The sequence below is a fragment of the Engystomops pustulosus genome, chromosome 8 (assembly GCF_040894005.1).
Source record: "Engystomops pustulosus chromosome 8, aEngPut4.maternal, whole genome shotgun sequence".
NCBI classification, from domain to species: Eukaryota; Metazoa; Chordata; class Amphibia; order Anura; family Leptodactylidae; genus Engystomops; species Engystomops pustulosus.
The window spans coordinates 92,653,640-92,676,364 of record NC_092418.1 but is presented as its reverse complement, the minus strand read 5'-3'; the positions used below and the strand labels follow the sequence as shown (position 1 = coordinate 92,676,364).

General features: G+C 39.3%; 1 protein-coding gene across 5 annotated transcripts in view; it reads right to left on the bottom strand.

Annotated features, from left to right (window-relative positions):
• Positions 1-22,725, bottom strand: part of LRP2 (LDL receptor related protein 2) — a 144,697-nt gene that overhangs the window by 62,026 nt on the left and 59,946 nt on the right. For 3 of the 5 annotated variants that reach the window (XM_072121786.1, XM_072121787.1, XM_072121789.1), the window contains exons 13-32: positions 22,111-22,317; positions 21,619-21,821; positions 20,337-20,477; positions 19,405-19,608; positions 16,476-16,668; positions 14,882-15,007; positions 13,670-13,800; positions 12,590-12,727; positions 12,212-12,493; positions 10,307-10,546; positions 8,404-8,523; positions 8,195-8,311; positions 6,975-7,352; positions 6,613-6,627; positions 4,968-5,216; positions 4,620-4,831; positions 3,561-3,745; positions 2,783-3,011; positions 1,479-1,656; positions 1,144-1,272 (exon numbers count right to left, since the gene is read on the bottom strand). In XM_072121786.1, coding sequence (XP_071977887.1) covers positions 1,144-1,272; positions 1,479-1,656; positions 2,783-3,011; positions 3,561-3,745; positions 4,620-4,831; positions 4,968-5,216; positions 6,613-6,627; positions 6,975-7,352; positions 8,195-8,311; positions 8,404-8,523; positions 10,307-10,546; positions 12,212-12,493; positions 12,590-12,727; positions 13,670-13,800; positions 14,882-15,007; positions 16,476-16,668; positions 19,405-19,608; positions 20,337-20,477; positions 21,619-21,821; positions 22,111-22,317 — 3,677 coding nt within the window. The remainder of the gene's footprint in view (positions 1-1,143; positions 1,273-1,478; positions 1,657-2,782; positions 3,012-3,560; positions 3,746-4,619; positions 4,832-4,967; positions 5,217-6,612; positions 6,628-6,974; positions 7,353-8,194; positions 8,312-8,403; positions 8,524-10,306; positions 10,547-12,211; positions 12,494-12,589; positions 12,728-13,669; positions 13,801-14,881; positions 15,008-16,475; positions 16,669-19,404; positions 19,609-20,336; positions 20,478-21,618; positions 21,822-22,110; positions 22,318-22,725) is intronic. The other 2 variants (XM_072121788.1, XM_072121791.1) reach the window with 1 other exon arrangement.

Genomic DNA, 22,725 nt, shown 5'->3' with positions numbered 1-22,725 from the left:
TGAGAGGCATCTCATTTTGGTAGGCTGATCCAAAAATCAAATGTGTAACAAAGTGTAAAAACAATTTATCAAATCGAAGCACATGTTTTACTAGAAGATAAGTTGCAGCAAGAGATTACTGGTTGTAGCTTGGAAGAGTCAAGCATACATGTGTATGGGAAATCCCTGACCCGACAGCTATTCAATAACAATCCAATAAAAGTTCTATATAAATAGATGACCATTGTAAAGATACATAAATAAAGCAATATCATCCTGATGTACAGGCTTAACAAAGCTTGTAGCAACATTTCCTGTGTTCTTCACCTTAAATACATTGAGAAAGATGAAAAACCTAACCCTTGCCCCAACATCTTCTCTCTACAAAACCCTCCGCACTGGACGTTGACAGCCTGAGAGATTGTATCGGCAACTGAACAAGACCTTATTGTTTTGAAATTCTGAAACCTTACGTTTTCAGAACTTTTGAAGTTTTCAGAACAAGGCTAGATGTTAGCACATAGAGTAGCTGACATTGGTTATTGGGTCATTCCACTCTCATAGTTCTCCAGTCTAACCAAGTAGTAAAAAACTGAATGCTTTTACCAACTAAAATACAACACAAAGGTTGAACAAATCAGTAACTTTGCACCCAAGTATATGTATGGGGACATACTGTACCTACATAAGACTCAAAGTAAAAAAGCTAAATTCTCAAATCAAATACTATACCATAGAGGGACACAGAATGCCAAGTGTGCATGTGTTTTTAAAGGGGAGAAAGCCATTTCCAAAAACCTCTGAAAACAACTACGGTAATCTCCCATGAGAACTATAGAATCAGACATAATAAAATGTAACCTGCTTGACACTCATTACTCTTCCATTGAGGAATAGATGAGTGGACATTCACCTAATGTGCATGAGCCACCATAGGACGGAAAAGTGGACTCTGTATGGAGAGGGTCCCAACTCAACACTTCAAGTGAACAATCATTGCCAGCCATAAGGCACAAACTCCTCTCCATCTGCTTAGATCAGTATGATGATCCAGTTTCACGCTATCTTGTCCCCAAATCTGAGCACAATCCAGACAAGCCTAAGATTTATTGCAATAACTCAAAAGGAATTAGATTAAGAGATGCCATTAAAATTTCTAATTACCTCGTTGGCAGTTTACCGAATCTGCCATAAGTGACGATCCAGAGGGACAGGCGCAGGAATAAAATTTGGAAGAACTTGAAGACAGTAGACAAAGATGGCTGCATGGGTTTGATGCACATGGATTTAACCCTGTGGAAAAACCAATAATCACAAAAATTATAAATAATAATAAATTTTAAAAATGTTACGTCTTTATATAACTTAATAATTAATTTTATAATTATAAGACAGTATATAAAATAATTGCATAAAATTTAATGGGCAGTATATAAAAATAGTAAGAGTAGAAATTTGAAAAAAAATATTAAAAAAAAAGGAAATAACCAATCTTTTACCTCCAGGTTGTTTAACAGGATGAACAGCTGCAATCCCCAAAGGTTGCCGAATATTATAAATCATGACGGTCTGGTTACCTCCGTGCCATTTATTGGCTCTTATTATGCGATTGGTGTATCGCTCACTCCAATAAATGTAGTCTTCGAATATGGTGATGGCATGTGGATGTTGTAGCACCTGAAAATATAGCAAACATACAACCAAAACTGAAGACAGGATTCTTTCTCCTCTCTTGTTTGTTTACACAGCTGTGAGCAGTGAGTGTAACCACTTCTGCTCTCTCCCTGTCAGCAGTATGTTATGAGCATTATTTTCAAACACCAAGTGAAGGCGTTAATCCTCACTGCTCACAGCTGTGTAAACAAACACAAATAGATTAGGTGCAAGCTCATAGTCAGCCCCATACACCCATATACACACATTGTACAGACAAGAATACTGATCTCTATGGGAGGGAACTCTGATACCTGTTTCTTTACAAACTAATCAGTCTATCTTTAGAAGTACATTAGAAAAATGTTCACCCCACCCTCTCCCCCCAAACACACAACATAAAATCTCAAATAATGATTAAAGGAGTATTATAATTTCAGCAAATAAATGTTACTATTTGTATAATGAAAAGTTATACAATTTTCTAATATACTTTGTGTATCAATTCCTCACAGTCATTTATATTTCTACTTGCTGTCCTGCTATAGAAAGCTTCAATGTTTACTTCCAGTGGAAATAAATATGACCATGGTCATACAGGTGCACGGCTCACTATATCCCGCAGCTCTGATTACTCTCTATGATACTACTGAGCCGTGCACCTGTGTGTCCATGGACAGATTTCTATCCATTGGAAGTAAACAGAAGCTTTCTATAGCAGAAGTGAAAAATTGATACAGAAACTATATCGGAAAATTGTATCACTTTTTATTATACAAACAATAACTTTAATTTGCCAAAATGGTAATACCCTTTAAGCTTTAAAATTTTAAGGATCAAACACCTTTTGAGATGTCTCCCTTTATTGAAATCTTGCCTTATTTTTGGAATAACCATGGAACTGAAAAAATGTTAAAGAGTTGTGTCCATGCATCCAACAAACTCGGTGTGTAGGTTTGCCAGACCCGGTCTGTAGGTTTTCTGAGCTGACATGGTGTGTTCAGTGTAGCTGATTTGGTTTCGGGGCTATTAATCCATGCGACACACAGAACAAAACTGGCCTTTACCAATGGCTTTTGGTCACTTTTAAACAGCAGTATTCTGGTTAGTATTTTACAGTATTTTTTGACCAACAATCATGACCACTCACCAAATCACTAGCCAGGGCCTGCCTCCTGTTATTTCCATTGTAATCACAGTAGTCAATGTAGTCAAGATAGGCATCCGCAAAGAAGAGGCGCTTAGTGGGGTAATCAATGGTTAATCCGTTTGGCCAATAGATCTTCTCAGAAACGATAACCGTTCTTAAGGTTCCATCCATGCTGGACCTTTCTATTCTAGGATTCCTTCCCCAGTCTGTCCAAAACATCAACCGAGCACTAAAAAAATGAATATCAGATTTACAGTTATCAGTAACAAAATCCCAAATTTTAACCTATAACAAATACAAATGATCTATATTGTAGAATAGGTTGGATTTGATGGACCTGAGTCTTCTTTAAACCTCATCTACTATACAATAATTTGAAATCTTTTGACCAATAGATTTATTATTACCATGAGCGCAAACAAAAGTCATTGTAACTAATTCAATGCACCTCCTTGATGACTGAAATTGGGACCTAGCATGCAAATTTGCATAAAACCTATGTTATGAGTAATGAGGACTCTTTTTAACCAAGGCAAATAACTTTTACTTACCAACATTAAAACAAATCTACCATCAAAATGAAGCATGGTAATCCAGGGCCACTAACTCATCGATCAAGGTACCCTGACACTGGTAATCTTCATCTAAAATCAATTCTTAACATTATGCTAATGAGCCTGAGGGGTTCCTGTTGGTACTACCAGAGTCCCATTGTGCTGTAGCTTCACACGCTCACCCTACTCCCTGCTACCTCAACACTGAAGGTAAAAATTCTTACTCTGTTCTGGGATCCAACACAAGACCTCGTGGATTTGTCACATTCTCACTGAGTAGGACTGCCCTGTGAGTGCCATCAAGTTTCGAGACTTCGATTGTCTCCAAAATAAAGTCAGTCCAGTAAAGGTTTCGTCCTATCCAGTCCACAGCAATGCTCTCCGTCACAGTGACACCACTGTCAAATATCTGTAATTATAAAAACAAGGTCATGGAACATTGCATTTTAATCTCATTTGATATGATTACAATATGGGTATTGTGTGCAAGGTTTAATTCTTTTGTAAAAAATTTTTTTATTATTTTATTTCAAAAATACATACAAAAACACTTATTGTTACGATTTTACATTATATATAAAAAAAAAAATTTTCACTGCGACTGTCAACAAGTACCAATAAATCCCCCCCCCCTTCCCCTACAACCCTCCTTCCCCAATTCCAAACCGCAGGAAACCATCCTCCCTCTATTAACAAACATATCCAGCCTACAAGTGCATTTACATAAATACATTTCTAACATGCTCATCTAACTTTTCTAACTAATCTTTTGTAAAAGATGTTTCTCTTTCCTTTTTTAATGTATCTTTGTTCTTGTTTCAAGCTTTTAGAGTGTACCTGTCCCACAAAATTAAATTTGGGATATTATCAGACATCCACAGAGATGCAATTATTTTTCTAACAATTAGTAACAGCAAAGTTTAATTCTTACCAAATTGCAAGACTGAATAATTGAGAAGTGCAGAGAATGTGGATAAAACATAACCACAGAAATCACTGTCAGGCATGCATAACGCTCCGCCCCTAATCTACATGCTCACCTCATTTACATGTTTCCTAGAATATTTCCCACAGTGAAGCATCAATGGCTATAAGTCTATACACGCCTGCAAGGCAGCCGGAATTGGCAAAGTCCCTGTTAGGAGAGTTCTTATTTCCCAACCTAGGTCAAATGCCTCTCACTCAGCTAAACCAGTTCCCTACACACTAAAGACAAGATGCAAAGACATCGAAACAGTGCTGTCTACAGTTTGGAATTATGTTCAAAAGGGGATAAAACTTACAATTTTCCTGCCTGTTCCATTGAGATAGGCACTCCATATCTTATCCTGTGTCGTGTCAGACCAGTAAATTTGATCGGTAACAGAGTCGAAATCCACCGCCACTATATTGCGTCCGTCTCTAATGACTGAGAAAATGTTGTGCGCTTGTGTGGTGATATTGTCCGCTACAATCTGGTTCCGACTTGCCACCAACAGCAGCAAATTTCCGAATTCTAAAAAGCAAAATTCAACTTAGAAAACAAAAACTTACTAAATAAATCATACCGCCCCCTTACAACTTGCAAGTGTGATACCTTGACGAAATGATCCTATTTCAAATTCTTATGAAGATGTAAAATGGAAACCTACCAGAAGCTTTACAAGTTCTTCCGTTGGGTTCTAAAATGTAGCCTTCATCACAGTCGCATCTGAATGATCCTCTCTCATTATTACAGCTTTGACTGCAAATTCCAGGAATAAGGCACTCATTGATATCATCACAAGTTTTAGAGTCATTTAATAGCTGATATCCCATTGGGCATGTGCACTGGGCACCGAATGGTCCTTGAATACATCCATGAGTGCAGCCACCATTACTATCGGTACAGCTCTCCTCATCTGTTCACATACAACAAGGAAAATAAAACATCAGGCTCATATATAGTTTGCACCTCCTACAGTCCTACTCCCTTGTATCAGCTCAATACTTCTTACTGACCTACAAATGTAAATTTGGAATAGCTTGAGATAAAAGGAAACATGTAGGTAGGATCAGACTACATTGGGTTTATTTGTAGTAGTCTGTTACCAAGGAGACAAATACTTAGCTCTTGTAACAAAACTACTTTTTTTTTGTCTTTATGCAGTGAATTGAAAATGTTGTTATTTTAGTAAATTGGAACCTAAAAGCCAAAGTTGAAATTTATGATTTTAACATTTTCTTAATCTTTGTTGCGGTAAAAACTGAATTTTGGATGTAACATTTACATTAACTTCTTCAAATCTGATGACATAACTTTTGCCTGAATGTACCTTTTTTATTAGTTCAAGCAGCAACAATGCGACTATTTTCTGAGAAGCTAATTCAAGGGGTACAACCAATATGGCTGCACTTCCTGTTGGACAGGAAATTATCAACATATAGTTATTTAGAAAATTCATATCGCATTTAGATACATTAGGGGTCTCATTCACGATGCTTAAAATATCAAATGGGTGTGGGTTATCCTCTTGCAAATTTGATTTCACTATAAGTGTCCCGAGCCCAATTATTGATATTATCTACCATAGATATTATTAAGAAATAGAAAAAATATAAATTTTTATGAAGGGATTCAAGTGAAGGGGGTTAAACAGCTAAGATGCAACCATGACAATTGCTTTAATGTTCTGTCCAAATACTTAAAGGGGTTGGCCACTTTACCTTATTGTATTTTTATTATGCGTGTGTAAGTGTGTGGGGGGGGGGGAGCAGGAAATTAGATAACTTACAATAAACATCTATTAAATGTTCCGAACCGCTTTATTAAAATGTAAAGTAAAGATCGTGGTTCAGAAACGTCTTTTACTCAATAAGCTCAATAAGTGTGTGCATTAATGGCTGCAGATTGAGGGTCATGTGATCTCTAATTGCTCATAAGCAATCGCCCTACCAGACCTTAATAATTATGAATACTATTATAAAGTCCTGGCAGGGTGATTGTTCATGGGCAGATAAAGATCACATGACCCTCCATCTGACGCCATTTTATGGTCAGGAATCTCTGGCTGATGAGGTAAAAGACCGGAGGCGTCACTTTACATATAAAGAAAGCGGAGACGAACTATTACTATATGTATATTGGTAAATTACCTAATATCCTGCCCCTCGCATGTACACACATATTATAAAAAAAACATAAGGTAAAGTGGTCAAGCCCTTTAATTGTTAACCTCACAGAAAACACCATTACACACTTTACAAGCAATAAAACAGATAAATCACAAGCAGATAATTTGTAGAAATGCACAGTACCTGGCTGAGGCTCATCTGAAAATTTGCGATTTCAAAGAAAGAAGGAAAAAAGTGAGAAAAATAATTAAAAATCACGGGTGAATCATGCACACTCGATTCATTAACATCTGATTCATTCATGTTGCCGATTATAATAAGATTATTATTATAATATTGGGAAGAAAGAAGTCTAAGAGGACAACATCATTGTGTAATAATAACCCAAGCATGATTATAGATCACGTATTAGAGGCAGGATTCATTATAATCTCGTTTGTTAGATACTTTAGAATCAACCCAGTGAGATATGTTCTCAGTGATTGAGGATTCTGATGGAATATTGAGGACCTTTTACTAAAAAGGAGATACAAGTGCACACTTACTGCAGAGAGGAGACTCATCTGCCCCGTTGGGACAGTCTGCTGTGTTATCACATACTTTGCTGATGTTCACACATACACTAAGGCCCGGGCACTGCCACTGCCAGCTGGGACAGCTGAACGGTGGGGTTGGACAGTCTCTTTCATCACTCATGTCTCGACAGTCATTGTCCCCGTCACAAATCCAGGAACGGTAGATACAGTTTCCATTGTCACACTGGAAGTGGGAGGGAGCGCATGTTCTAACCGGACAACTGTGGGGTTCATCGGAACCATCGATGCAGTCTGGATGTCCATCACATTCCCAGTGTGACGGGATACAAGCCCCATCTGACTGGCACTGGAATTCATTATGGTGGCACATCCCGGATGGTCGGGTGGCTGAAATGATAAAAATTCAAAAGTTTATCTATTACAATCAATTCAATGTCATTATTTATACTCACAAGGATCTGTGACAATGGACTTTCCAATACTGATGAGTTGTCCTGACCCTCAACTTAGAGGGCACAAGATAGACATGAGGCACGTATGGCAATATTGTATTGAAACCTATCCCAAAGATGACCTCTTTGAGAGGATCACCAACATATTATAGTAGATGTATATTGCCATATCTTTCAAACCTGTAATATTTGCATGTAACTGTAGTATTTTCTAAAAATTTGTATGTTCTATTACTGTATATACTCGAGTATAAGCCGACCCAAGTATAAGCCGAGGCCCCTAATTTTAACACAAAAACCTGGGAAAACCAAGTGACTCGAGTATAAGCCGAGTGTGGGAAATGCATTGGTCATAGCCTCCCCAGTATATAGCCTGCCAGACCCTGCCCCATAGTATATAGCCAGCACCTGCCACCAAGTATATAGCCTGCCAGCCCATATCCCCAAGTATATAGCCAGCCCCCTGCCCCAGTATATAGCCAGCCCCCTGCCCCAGTATATAGCTAGCCCCCTAACCCAGTATATAGCCAGCAGCGGGGGAAGCCGGAAAGGTGAGTTTTGATATAAGTATAAGCCAAGTTTGGATTTTCAGCACAATTTTTTGTGCTGAAAAACTAGGCTTATACTCGAGTACATATGGTACAAACTTCACAAACAATTCATGTGACTCTGAAGCAGATTTGATAATATTTGCCCTATTTTTGCTGAGAGTCAGCTGTTGCATCTACAGCATAGTGCACCTATATGACAATATACTTCCTTTGTGTGTTTACTTACGACAATTTGCTTCATCCGAGCGATCGTTGCAGTCAAACACCCCATCACACTGGTAGTATCTGCTGATACACTGTCTACCATCCGCACATGAAAATTGAAAATCTGTACAGTTGTATACTAGGTCATAGAAAAGAAAACATCTATAAGTAAAATATTTATTGCACTTATATTGCACTTAGCAAAATTCACTGATAATCCATGGCACTTACCGCAGTCTTTTTCATCCGAACCATCAATGCAGTCTTTATCATTATCACACACATAAGCCGGGTCAATGCAGCGATGATCCGGACATTGGAACTGGCCCGGCTCACAGGTATTTGTGAAATCTTCAAACAGGTAGAAATTAAAAATCAATATATGTATTGAATATCATAGGAGTCTCATAACAAGAAAGCTGTGTTGTTTTAAGGATCAGATCCAGACTATGTGATAGCACAAGAATCTCTAATCTTCAATTTGTGAAATCAATTTAGTGGTATGAGTGGCAAACTTTAGTTTGTGGGAAACCCCCTTTAAAGTTGCAGTGTCCCAAACCAAAATCTGGACCCCATCCATCAACAATAATGTTTCATTAACAGTACTGGCCTCTTCATATGGGGAAGAGACACTGTAGGGCCTGGCTTTGAGTACCCCTTAGCCTATGCACCCCAAAAGTTATACCTCACAGTTTATGCCTCACAGTGCCTCATAGTTTTTGCACGATGGGAGCCTAAGGCCTCTTCCACACTAGCGTTGCGTTTCACGTCAGGGTGCAATGCGTGAAAAACTGACGTTTTTGGCTGCGTTTTTGTTCCATTTTTCCTTGGAGTAATTAGCGTTTTTGCGTTTTTCACGCGCGTGTTGTTAGCGTTTTTTTGGCGTTTTCGGCGCATTTTTCACGCGCGAGTCAATGGGAGAATCGAGCATTTTTCAAAGGGACCATGGTTTTGGATTAAAATGGGTTATTTAATTGAAAAATAATGTCTTCTGATAAGTTGCAAACATCTGCGATCTATTCTTCACTGTTCCCCGTGTATATTATCTCCCGACAAGTTAGCAGATGTGAAGAACAGTGAAGAATAGAATAAAAACAGTGAACACAGTGAACACAGTTCGGCACATCTGCTTACTTGTCGGGAGATACGCGCGGAACGGTGCGAACAAAATAGCATGTGAAGAACAATATATATGTGTGTGAAGAACAAATTGCAGATGTTTAAATACATCTGCAATGTGTTCTTCACACATATATATTGTTCTTCACATGCTATTTTGTTCGCACCGTTCCGCGCGTATCTCCCGACAAGTAAGCAGATGTGCCGAACATCTGTAATCTATTCTGCACTGTGTTCTGCACTGTGTTTTTCTCTTAAATGATCCTGTGGTCACTGTGTTCACTGTTTTTATTCTATTCTTCACTGTTCTTCATTGTGTTTTTTTAATTAAATGATCGTTCGCGAGCAGGGGAAATACTGTTATTCTGGTCACCTAGCAACCCTTACGTTTAAAACGCATTGCACTCGCATTGCACTTGCAATGATTGCGAGTGCAATGCGTTCTTGATGCATCTCCATAGACTTGAATGGGGCGTGAAAAACGCGAGTGACTCGCAAAAATAGAGCATGCTGCGATTTTGACGCGCGTGCAAACGAACGCAAGCACGCACGTGAAAACCAACGCTAGTGAAGAAAGACCCATTGAATACAATGGGACAGAGTGCAATGCAAGTTCTGCGCGTCAAATGCACGCGCAGAACTCGCGCGTGAAAAACGCCAGTGTAGAAGGGGCTTAAGGGTATAAAAAAGTAGATGGAAGCCCCTTACGTAGCTTTAATGAAGGAATGCAACATTTTCAATTGTTTGCTATTCCATTAAATGTCTCTAAAGGCAATTGGTCTCATTTTATCAAAAGTGTTTGAGGTAAAACTGTTGCTCATGGCAACCAATCAGAACTCAGCTTTGATTTTATAAACAGCTGTGGGAAAATGAAAGCCGTGCTCTGATTGGTTGCCATCAGTTTTCCTCTCAAACGCTTCTGATAAATCTCCTTCAAACTCTTTAATGTAATACAATCATGTAACTCCCCTAACGATTGCAAATACAGAAACTAAATGGAACATGGAATGCTTACTGCAGTTTAATTCATCTGAACCATCTCCACAGTCATTGTCCGTGTCACAGAGCCATGTCCTAGGAATACAATTGTTGTTATTGCAGGTGTATGAGGTGACAGGACACGACTGAGGACCTCGGGTTGGACAATTTTGCTCGTCGCTTCCATCGAGGCAATCATTGTGTGTGTCACAGCGCCAGTTCTGGGGGATGCACTGCCCACTGCGACAGGTGAATGCTCTGGAGGAACACGTACTGTCTGTCAGAAGACATAAAAAAGTCATATTCAATGTCAGGACATCCATAATCGTGTGATATTACAATATGATCTACCATAATAATAACAATGATTAAGATCACCCCAGAGATTTACTGCAAAGAAAGATTTCCAGAAGTATCTCACCTTTTAACAAACTTTGAAAAACTCAACAGTACAGTGTGTGTACATGAGGAGTAACATGATTTCTGGCCATTAAATGACAGTTTTCTGCGGAAATTCTTACACAGGATCATCTCTAAAGCTTAGTTGTCTCAATGCCTTTTGATGGAGACTAGCTGTTTAATGTCTCCCATACACTCAGAAACTCGAGGTGAATATTTTCTATTACTCTCACTCAGGAGCCTCAGAATATCTATATATCTTTCCATGGCTGCAATGTTAAAAAATCATTTTGTAAACTTATATACAACTCACCTGAGGTGAGTTGTACATATTCATTGTTTCCTGCACTGCCCTACCTCCCTGTTCCTGATTGACAGGTCTCACTGCTACCACCATGCTGCCGGCATGGAACCAGTACTACAGTAACTACAGACTTCTCTTCACTTTCCAATTTGCTGAAATGCTACACAATGGGGTAGATTTACTCACCCGATCCTGTCACGATCCCCACCGTGCGTTGTCCAACGAGGATTTGGGTCTGCCGCAATTCACTAACATTGTGCGTCCAATTTCCTGCATCTGTTGCTTCCTCACTGAGGTCCGCCGGAGTTCACCTTCTTCTTCCCGGTGCATGTGAGTGCTGATCTTGCGACACAATTTGCTTTTTAAATCCCGCGGTTTGTCCGACGCCCCCCCCCCCCATGATTTGTGTCACATGAAAGCCGGCGCCGATGCAACACAATCCGATCGAGTGCGCCAAAAACCTGGGGCAATTCAGGGCAAAACTGAAAAAAATTGCGAAACCCGACGGAAATGCGTCTGCAGGATCCTTAGTAAATGTTCCAATGTGCTTTGCTGGAACCTGGAGAAAGTGAGGCAGTAACTGTGTGTGACTCGGCCTTGCTACATCATTAACCACTCCCTTAGGAAGGTGTGGGTTAGAGTGACTGGCTGTGTGAAGAGAAATATATAGCTTGCTCCTCACCCTACCTTTAGGAAGCTGATTAGCAGGCTCAGCCTCAGTTATGAGGGTGAGGTAGCTTGACTGTATACTGTAGATATCAGCCTCTATGACTGAGGACATTAAAATTTTAGAAGAATGGTGGCTCTAATCCCATGGATAGAGGCATCAGTGGAACATGTATAAAGACATCTAATGTGGTTTGTGGGGGTATGTGTGTATTGTTGGGGAAGGGGAGGATTGCTGGTGACAGGTTCTCTTTATCTACCCTTTCCATAGACTTTTAGGTAATTTCATATATATCTTTGTGTTGCAGACCATTTGATAAACAAGATAGCAAGATAGAATATATAACAAAGTTTATTATAGGTTATGAATATGCAAATAAGTTTAGAAATTCCTTCTATATCTATGCTTGACTTACAAGAAGCCTTCGAACTCTCAATGTTTCTTATATTCCCGTGTATTATTGATTTGAAGTTTATTGAAAATTTTGTTTTGTAACAATTTAAATTAAAAATGAAATGTTGAAAATTGAAAAAAAAATTCTATTTCAATTTAAGAGAAGTCAAAATACTTACTTGGTGATCCACAGGCCTGTTCATCACTGTTGTCATGGCAATCATCGACACCATCACAGCGGTAATAACCTGGCACGCACTTGCCATTGGCACAGGCAAATGAATAGACACCACATTGCATCGTTGGGGGTTCATTGGACGGATCTTCAACACAAGTGACTTGATCAGGAAGGAGCCTCATCCCATAGGGACAGCCACACACCCTCTGGTAATTGGGGACTGGGAAACAAAAGTGACTACAGTCTCCATTCGGATTGGTTGGTCGATTGCATTGGTTTGAGCCTAGAATGTCAATATTGTAATGTCCATGTCAGGATCAATGTATGGAAGTAGGATACAAGATCTATGCGTCCTTACAAGATCTACACAGATACTTACCTATCTGAATGCCGGCATCATATGATTTCACATGTGCAATGTTATTTATTCCTCTGCGAATGATTGTCATCTCTCCTCCATCATATTTTCTGACTCGGACAATGGCCTGCAGCCTCCAGTCAGTTATATATGCATACCCTGGAAGGAAAATAATTATTAATAATAATATTTTTTTATTTATATAGCGCCTACAGATTACACAGCGCTGCACAAAGCATGCCAAATTGGTCCCTGTCCCCAATGGGGCTCACAATTTAAACAACCTACCAGTATGTTTTGGTGTGTGGGAGGAAACCGGAGGACCCAGAAGAAACCCGTGCAAACAAACAAACTCTTTACAGATGATGACCTTGGTGGGAATTGAACCCAGGACCCCAGCGCTACTCACTCAGCTACCATAAATTTATATACAAATTACACTACTACAATATAAAAGAGAATCTGTCAACAATCTTCACTGCAAACTGGGTTAGGTATTGGTCCCAGTGAGTTGTCTATTCATACTTTTATGTATGTTGTTAGTAGCTGCAGGACTGTGCAAAATGCATTTACTGTATATTTCAGACCAATCATTTCTTCTATTGCAATGGAATTATCCTCACACTGCTGTGTTCTGAACTCTCTGCATCAAGCTGCTCAATAGCCCCATGTCTCTGCTCTGCTGAGTAAATAGATGTAGGAGTCTTCTGGATGAATAGTAGAGTAGCCTCACATAACAGAAGAGATGCTGAGCTCAATGCAGAGTGCTCACAGCACAGCAGTGTGAGGACTTGTTCCCTGTGCCCCTTGAAAAAAAATTAGAATTCTAGAATATTAATCCAATAATCACAGTCATTCTAGCGCAACATTAAGATAAGAGATCTGGTGATCCACCAATAGCCATGATGGGCCTTAATGTGGCCATTGTTTTGAGTTGTATTGTTATGCTAGCTTCCAGGTGCTTACCTCTCTCTCTATAGAAACAACATGCATGCTCAGTTGACCTACAATTAATTTTAAAGTGTTGCAGATTTATCTATGTGTAAAGCTAACTATGGAACAAAACTCAAGGAAGAACTGCCCTTCTTCAGGATAGCTTACCTCCATAGATAGTGAGGCCGAAGGGATGGGTCATCTGTGTTACTCTGTTCAAAGTCTGTCTGTCAGAGCCATCAAAGTTGCTGTGTTCCACTTTATCAAAGTATGCATCCACCCAATATATCCTCAGCGAGCTGTACCCAAAATATCATGTCATGACTTCATTAAAACATATGAAATATGAAATAAAAGCTCAAAACACATATGGTATCTGGCATCAACGTTTAATCTAAGGACAAGGAGTCACAAAGAGTCCGGGTGGATGTAGATGTGGTTACACCATGTTTCAGGAATGGATTATCTTCTTCCTACTTCCAATTCCATCTAGATTCTCTGTGATTCTCATCCTATAAACCACCTTTACCAACTGCACGTGAAGTTTTCCCTAGATTATCCAGAGGACTGAGCCTGGAGGAATCGCAGTATAGGCGGTCCCCTACTCAAGAACACCCGGCTTACAGACAACCCCTAGTTACAAACGGACCTCTGGATGTTGGTAATTTACTGTACTTTAACCATAGGCTATCATAAACAGCTATAACAGTTATCACAGGTGTCTGCAATGAAGCTTTATTGTTAATCATGACAATCTAACACTTTAAAAATTCAGTTGTCACAGACACCCAAAAAAATTAGGTTGTGCTTACAATTATGAAATATACAACTTAAGAACAAACCAGCAGAACCTATTTTGTACGTAACCCGGGGACTGCCTGTATCTGACAGGACTACAAATTTGATGTCTAAACTTGAGGTGGTAACAGATTTGGCCAACAATGGTTTGATTTACTTCTGTACCAACTCTACCAGTATGTCATGCACTTAAGAACGTTAATGTTACTCGTCTTGTAGGCTATCGGATAGCTCAGGGTATCATGCAAAAAGAAAACTGGTGCATCAGGTGTAGTGTCATTACCCTTGATGAACTAAGAAATCAATTTTTATAAAAAATTTGCACGCCATTCTCCCCTACCCCCCAGCTGGCGCACAGCTTCTGGATCTATTAAAAGGCTCCAGCCTCTTTGTAGATATGGAAAGGATCTCCGCCAGGTCAGACCTATTTAGACCAGGTATGGCCATGCAGAGATTTCAGCAAAAGTTTCTGGCAGAAACTATAGTTAATACATCTGGACAGTTCTCTTAACTAATAGATACCCATACATAATATAGAATCATCTGATTTTGTGATTGAGCTTGTAGGAAAAAATCATTTACCCCCAGTCCATTGCTAAACCATTCGGCCATCCAAGAGTTGTATTCACAATTGGTGACGCATGGGATCCATCACACCAAGACCTCATGATTTTAGCTGGGCGGAACCAGTCAGTCCAGTAAAGAAATCTAAAAATAAATACCAAAGATTTAATTCAAAAATAGGAATCTAAAAGTTCTAATTTTGCTAATTTGTTGACTTCTAGTTCATCATAACCACGAGTCAGCATTATTGTTAATACTGTTTCAAATGTAGGGCTTGTCCAGGATAAAGTTATTTATGACAAATCCATCAATATTAGATTGATGGGGGTCTAACGACCAGTTGCCGAATTGCAAGGCTCCAGACATTGGGGCACATTTACTAAGAACAGTGCAGTCTGTACTATGTGCAGTTACCTGTGTAGTGTGCAGGGGGCGCCAGATTCAGAATTTCTGGCGCACCGTTCTTCATGAATCTGGTGCCCCCTGCACTGCTCCGACAGAGTGCACCAACTGTTTTTTGGTGCACCTTTAACTTGGGCCGTGCAACACAATTCTGGCGGACTTTACATGTTAAATGAGGCGCATGGTCCGACTGAGCACAGGAATGCCCCCTTCACTGCAGTATAGAGCAGCTGCGACACAATAGTGTCCCGTGCACCACAAATGTGTCTTGGAAACATCTTAAATACCTGTGCAAGCAGGTTGCACTAGACAAAAACTTGCAAAGTCCAACAGAAAACTGTCGGGTGGTCCATAGTAAATGTGGGTAATTGTGTATTGGCCATTTAGGGCTACTGCAGTTGATGGGTTTTGAGACCTCACAATTCGTTTCAGAATTCAGATTCCACCTCTTTTTAGACCCTCGTATATTAGTCAAATTACCAAAAACTTTTACTTTGGAGGACTCAGCGAGTACATCAACTGTTGATTTCAGTGAGGGCCATGTAATTGCTCAATGTCTCCTGCGGGAGTGCTGCAGCAGAACTGAACACTTGCTGCTGGGTTGTTCCACAACCCAGGAAATTAGCAAGTGGAGATGATCTGCTTTTAATTGAGGGAACCCTTCTGGCATAAAGGTTATGATCAATGTGTATAAATACAACATTGCCATGATGTTTATGTTTGTAATATATTAATATAATTCTATAATAATTAATATAATATAATTCTGCATCTGTGTGCAAGTGAAGAAATGCAAGATAAATACAAGAGATCACATTTCAGCAGGAAGACACCGTCTGCTATCTCCAGTAAAATGTGGAACATTATCTCCGGGCTGGAGACAGAAGCACTTTAAAGTGAATAACAGAGCTGGACAAGGCTGACTCCTCTGGCTTCATGTCAATATACAAAGAAGTGGGGAAAAGGCAGAAGTTCTAACGATAACTTGTCAGCATATTCCTTTCCCGCAGAGCGGCGGATCACCTTACAGTCTTTTCGGAGTGTGGTCACTTGCCAGCGGCGGAGAAGAAATAAAATTGTTGGAAGCAAAAGATGCAGGATCATGAGAAATACAATGCAACATCCTCTATTAATTCTCTTCTTGATCGGGTTAGAAAAGCACAAGAAGCGATAGGAGAATAGAAAGTAAATAAAGAAAGGATATACTCACCCCATCACAGGGTGGACGACTATGGAGCGAGGCTGTTTTAAATTCTGAATGATCGCCCTTCTCGACTTATCTGCAAGTCTCATGACGCTGATGCTTCGATATCTCGGGTCGGTCCAATAGAGGTTTTTAGAGATCCAATCATAAGCCAGGTCTTCCACACCTTCCACCCTATTCGCAGTGAGAATTTCTTTACCTGATAAAAATGACAGGATTCATTATTATTACCCATTATTTATAGGATACAGTCAACTTCTATGTTGCTCTACCAAAAATACAGTCATACACATTTCCCAATTTTGGCAATGTACACATTTACTATGGAAAATTTTATTTAGCATTTGGAACATAATACATGTGTCCTTCCAGATATGTGCTGTATGAACAAATGGTGTTCTGACATTTTTTTTTGTAAGCAGGGCCCTCACTCATATGTCCTGCACAATCTGTAAAGTGCTACTAAGTATGATGCCGCTACATAAATAAAGATTATTTTGCATATATTGTTTATTATGTACCTAAATGTGCCCCCAGTGGTTTTGTTGAGAACTGCAGTCTGCACAATATTGTATTTAAATGGTTAAAAAAAATATAAACTGGGGATAAGGCAACGGTGAACCATGGCCACAACTTCCAAAACTGCATGTTGGAGCAAAGGATGGGCACTTTATCAAGTCCTCATTGACAATGTACATGCAGTAGCCTCCAAAAGTGACGTTCAGAATATATCCTCTGGAGAGGGATCTATAAACATTATAAGGCTACTCAGGGTTTTAAAAAAAATGGTTAAAATAAACTTATAAAATTATAATTATATTATCCTGTCACTCATTCTGTTAAAATGTCTCACTGATGAATCACAAAAAAATAGCTGGGGATTAGCAGGAGCAGGGAAAGAATGACCATTTATTGGGCATAGATAGGGTGTAGTTGTGATCAGAGACCGCTCTACACTGCAGGGTATACATCAACATATACCTGTGTGAGTCAGAAAATGTGACCTACAACATTAACGTACTTAGTATAGAAAGGTGGAGTTCTATGGGTGTATTAAGATGTAAAACAGGAAATTGGGGCACATTTACTAAGGGTTTTTGAGACAGTTCTCTATCGGACTTTGCAAATTCTTTCTAGAGGAAACTCCTTGCACAGGTATTTAAGAAGTGTCTGCACCACAAATGTGCCGCACACATCCGTATTGAGGTGCAGCTGCACTTGACACCATGCCCCACACAAATTAGGAGTCGTTCCGATGCTCAGTCGGACCATGCGCCAGATTTAAAATGCAAAGTCTGTTGCACGCCCTATTTTGCACCACAAAAAAGTTGGTGAACTTTGTAGGGCCAGTGCAGGGAAGCGCCAGATTCATGATTTCTGGCGCACATTCGAAATGAAGCTGTCACGTGAATTTTTTTATAGATACCCGAGTATAAGCCGAGTGGGGAGTTTTCAACACAAAAATTGCTTATACTCGAGTATATACAGTAAATCTAATTTGTCAATTTTCATGCTGTGACTGGTCACGTGGCCTGGTTGAGGTTCAGTCCCATTCCAGCTAATGGTGCTGAGCCGCAATATGTGCGGTGCTTGGAAGAAAGACAAAAGATCACAACGTTCATCTGAACGCTGCCATCTCTTCACTGTACTTATCCCTGAATTTAAGGCTACATTCACATGTTTAGATTTGGCAAAGATTTGGGCTCAGAATTCTTTGCCTTATGAATTAGTAGCACGTTTAACATAGAATAACAATGAGGCAGATTGCCAGCACATCCACTCAAAAATCCCATTGTAAACCATCTATTTGCCCCAGACATGGGCATAACTGTTGTAGTCATACAATCTGTTATGGGGCCCGAGTTGTCAGGGGGACCCAGCAGCCTACACAACTCAATAGTGAAGATAGCTCCATCTAGAATCTTACACCAAAGTGCAGAATTATGTTCACAATCGCTGTTTTCAGTCAATCTGCACAATCTTCCTTTTATCAGAGCTGAAGACATCTCTACAGATCTAAAACTTCTCACAGATACAAGTTGTATCCAGGCTAGGGAGCTATAGAGTCTCTTTTGCTACAATGTATCAGTGCAGGTAAAATGTAATTTGCAATGTTATTCTGAAAGCGAATGCCAAATTCCTTCTAAACATGTTTTGCTTTTTCAACTATTCCTAATCAGAGACGCTGGTACGGAGTAATAAGACTACCATGCTGCAGCAGCGTGCCTCCTCATAGACAGGCGGCATACTGATGCCCTGGCACCGGCCTGCACTGAGGAGCCTCCCGCAGACATTCCACACCATTCACAGGCAGCGCTATCTATAACGTCTTGTCTGACATTGATGTGTTTATCAGGTTAAAAGGATCATTTCAGTGGTGATTACTAATTCTCATAAGAAATTACAAATAACAGCGAGATATCGGCCCCGGGTCTGGAGAGAGAGAATCACCTCCATCAGGGATCATATGGCAAAAAAAGTTATATAATAGAAAGTTATATAATAGAAAGTTATATAATAGAAAGTTATATAATAGAATGTATAATGTACATTACAGACCCCGCGTATTGATTTTTCTACAAGAATGTGATTCTTACTGGAGGAGAATACTGAAAAAGTTGTAAATCAGCAAACAATATATTAATGGATATGGGGTAGGATGTCCCAAAAAACAATCATGATAAATATTAGGGTGCAAAAATGTTCACTATTTTCTGACAGCACTGAAAATGTTTAAACTTAGCAAAAACAAACTTCTTTCAGAAGTAGCTTGATGGTTAACTATTATCCATACATATAAGGTGGAGATGCCAAATATCTGTAAGATGTTGTCATGCACCACTCATGGAGGGGTAGGTGGCCCATCTGGCTCGGTCCCCCAATAGATTTACCTATTAACCCACATGAAGTTGAAACATGCACACTTCATTGTTACCTGTGCCATCAATTTTTTGCTTGTAGATCATGTCTTTTATGGTGTCTGAATAAAATATGCTGCTTTCTTGCGCATCAAAATCTATTCCAACAAAATATGAAGGAGCCCCGGTGATGGGGAGGATGACATCCTCCTGGGTGGAGAGGTTAAAAGGAATCCCACGTACAGCGAGTTGTGAGGAGAAAAGCAGAAATTTCTGGACACCTGTAGATACATGTCAAGATTACACTCAAAAATTCATCATAAACCAAAATGACTTTTTTGTAATGTCACAAGTACTCTTCACTACTAGAAATAATATATACGTCTTTCTAGTTTTACGTCACACTGGAAGCCGGAGATATGTAACTCACAACTTTTAGGCACCATTATAAATGTGTATCTGGGTCTCCAACTATGTGTCATATAAAATACTGTTTTTGTTTCGGCCCTTTGGAGCTCCAGAACCTAGAGGTGCCTTCTATTTCTCTACCCCATGTAGTTACATCCTTATTGGAGGCAGTAGCCCCTCCAGAACATTGCCGATGACTTGGCTACTTGGTTCTTACAGTTTCTTTACCTGTATGCTGTGGTCCTCCTTTTTGGGTGTCTTTGTCACCCTTCCCTATGTTCTCATTGGTTCTTCTAGATGAGCTTTCTCTTCTATGTTGTATTGTATATAGCACTGTATATAGCACTGATGTATGGAATGGTTGCTTTATGAGCTCCTAAGGCTCCTGGGCCCACACCCATTAAAGTTACACCCCTCAGCCTGAGCAATGAATGTAAAATGCCACAAAAATCAGCTAGAAATACGCATTGAAATCTATCAATAATGAGATGTATGTTGCTAATATTTCTCGTTTTTAATTAATAATCCAATTTTATGTCATGAAATTTTTTTTTCTTTCCAGGCATCTATTTGGGATTATAACAGGAGAAGGTTTTCTTACCAACACAACGACGTCCATCTTGATGTAAATCAAATCCAAGACGGCAGCGGCATCTATAGCCAAGGCCGTCATTGTCTGTTCTGTGACTGAGGACGCAGATCTGCTCACAGCCCCCATTACTGATCCCACAAGGGTTCCGCACTAGAGAGATGACATTATTATTACTGAATGGATAGGAATTCTCCGATAACAGAGCATACACCAGATATTGGGCTATTAAAGGGGATTGACATATGTCCCAGATAGATAGAAAGATAGATGATAGATATGATAAATAGATAGATAGATAAGAAAATTCCATTGTGTTCAGGAACCCCTAAGCATAAGGGGGAAAGCAATGCCTCTAAACGCCGATCCAACGAGCTTCCATTATATACAGGTAAAATGAGGCAGCACAAGACGGTCCATTTGAAAAAAATATTGATGAGTTTAGTGCAACGAAACGCCGAAACGTCACACATGGAAAAAACTCGTCACTATTTTTTTCAAATAGACCCCATTTTGCCTGTAGATAGATATATAGATAGATAGATACATACTACTACTACTACTACTACTGGAAAGATAGATACTACTACTACTAATAGTGGAAAGATAGATACTACTACTACTACTATTACTGTAAAGATAGATACTACTACTACTACTAATAGTGGAAAGATAGATACTACTACTACTACTATTACTGTAATGATAGATACTACTACTACTAATAGTGTAGAAATAGAGAAAAAACGGGGTCAAAGAGTTAGACGCTCTTCCTCATACTAATAGTGTAAAGATAGATACTACTACTACTACTGGAAAGATAGATACTACTACTGCTACTACTACTGGAAAGATAGATACTACTACTACTACTGTTACTGGAAAGATAGATACTACTACTACTACTACTACTACTACTGGAAAGATAGATACTACTACTGCTACTACTACTGGAAAGATAGATACTACTACTACTACTGTTACTGGAAAGATAGATACTACTACTACTACTACTACTACTACTGGAAAGATAGATACTACTACTGGAAAGATAGATACTACTACTACTACTACTACTACTGGATAGATAGATAGATAGATAGATAGATAGATAGATAGATAGATAGATATGAGATAGATAGATAGATAGATAGATAGATAGATAGATAGATAGATGGTAGATAGATAGATAGATAGATAGATAGATAGATAGATACATATGAGATAGATAGATAGATAGATAGATAGATAGATAGATAGATAGATAGATAGATACCTAAAATAAAAATCTTACCATATGGCTGCCGGGAAGAATGATAAACTGTGACTCCATAGGGTCTCAGTGAAGTACTAAATACAGTTTGGGTTGTGCTATCTGAGAATTTGTTAGCCTTCAGCACACCAAGTTTTGTCCAGTCAGTAAAATACACAAAGTGCTCGAAGATGCTGATTCCATAAGGATGTGGAACAATGTCTCCTCCATGAACTATTGTTTTCCTGTAAGGAAGTGCAAACATCTCTCTGATAAGTGGTTCTTCAATGTGTTTTTGCTTATCCAACCCAAGTCTTAGCATTAAAGTTCATAATGGTTCATAAAGGACCCACAACCGAGGAAAACAGACTACTCTCAGTCCACTACTAGTATACATGCCAAATCCTAGTCTCAGGACAGTCCCACAAAGATGACTATTAGCAGATTTTAGTCGAACACTTTGTAAACTAATATACAGCTAGTAATTTTGTGTGTAGGGTAGTAGAGTATTCCTGACACATGAATCTGAAGTACCTCTGAAGTCCATCATAGGTCACTGTTTCAATGTAGTCGAAGCGGCTATCCACCCAGTACAATCTCTTAGACACAATGTCCAGGGTGATCCCGGCTGGCCAGCCCAGTTTGGTTTTTATTAAATCATGACGATTTGTGCCATCCATAAAAGCTCTTTCCATCTTAGGTTCTCCCGATACACTGTCCCAATCCGAGAAGAATAAGTACCTGCGGATAAAACAATGAAAGGTTCCCTAAGTCCCTCAGCAAGGTCATGTGACAGCCCATGTGCTGTGTTGGCAAGATGGTGACTCTATCGATGCCAATCATAGACACATTAGAAATTGTATTAAAGCATGTCTGTGATTTAAAGTCACTTTCCAGAATAATTCATCCCATACATGCATGAGTAATAACACCATTTCAGTCCATTATATCACTTGCGTCCTATATTTATCACCAGGTTTACCTTTGTCCATCTCTAACAATAATTTTTTTTTTAATTTAGCTCCATAGAGGGTGAAGAATACCTGGATATGTTTCCCACACCCAGTACAAGAAAAAGAAGCAGCATGGAGGACATTATACAACAGCACTGAGCAGTGTTGCTGTGAATTCAGTGGTGAGTGCTACTTA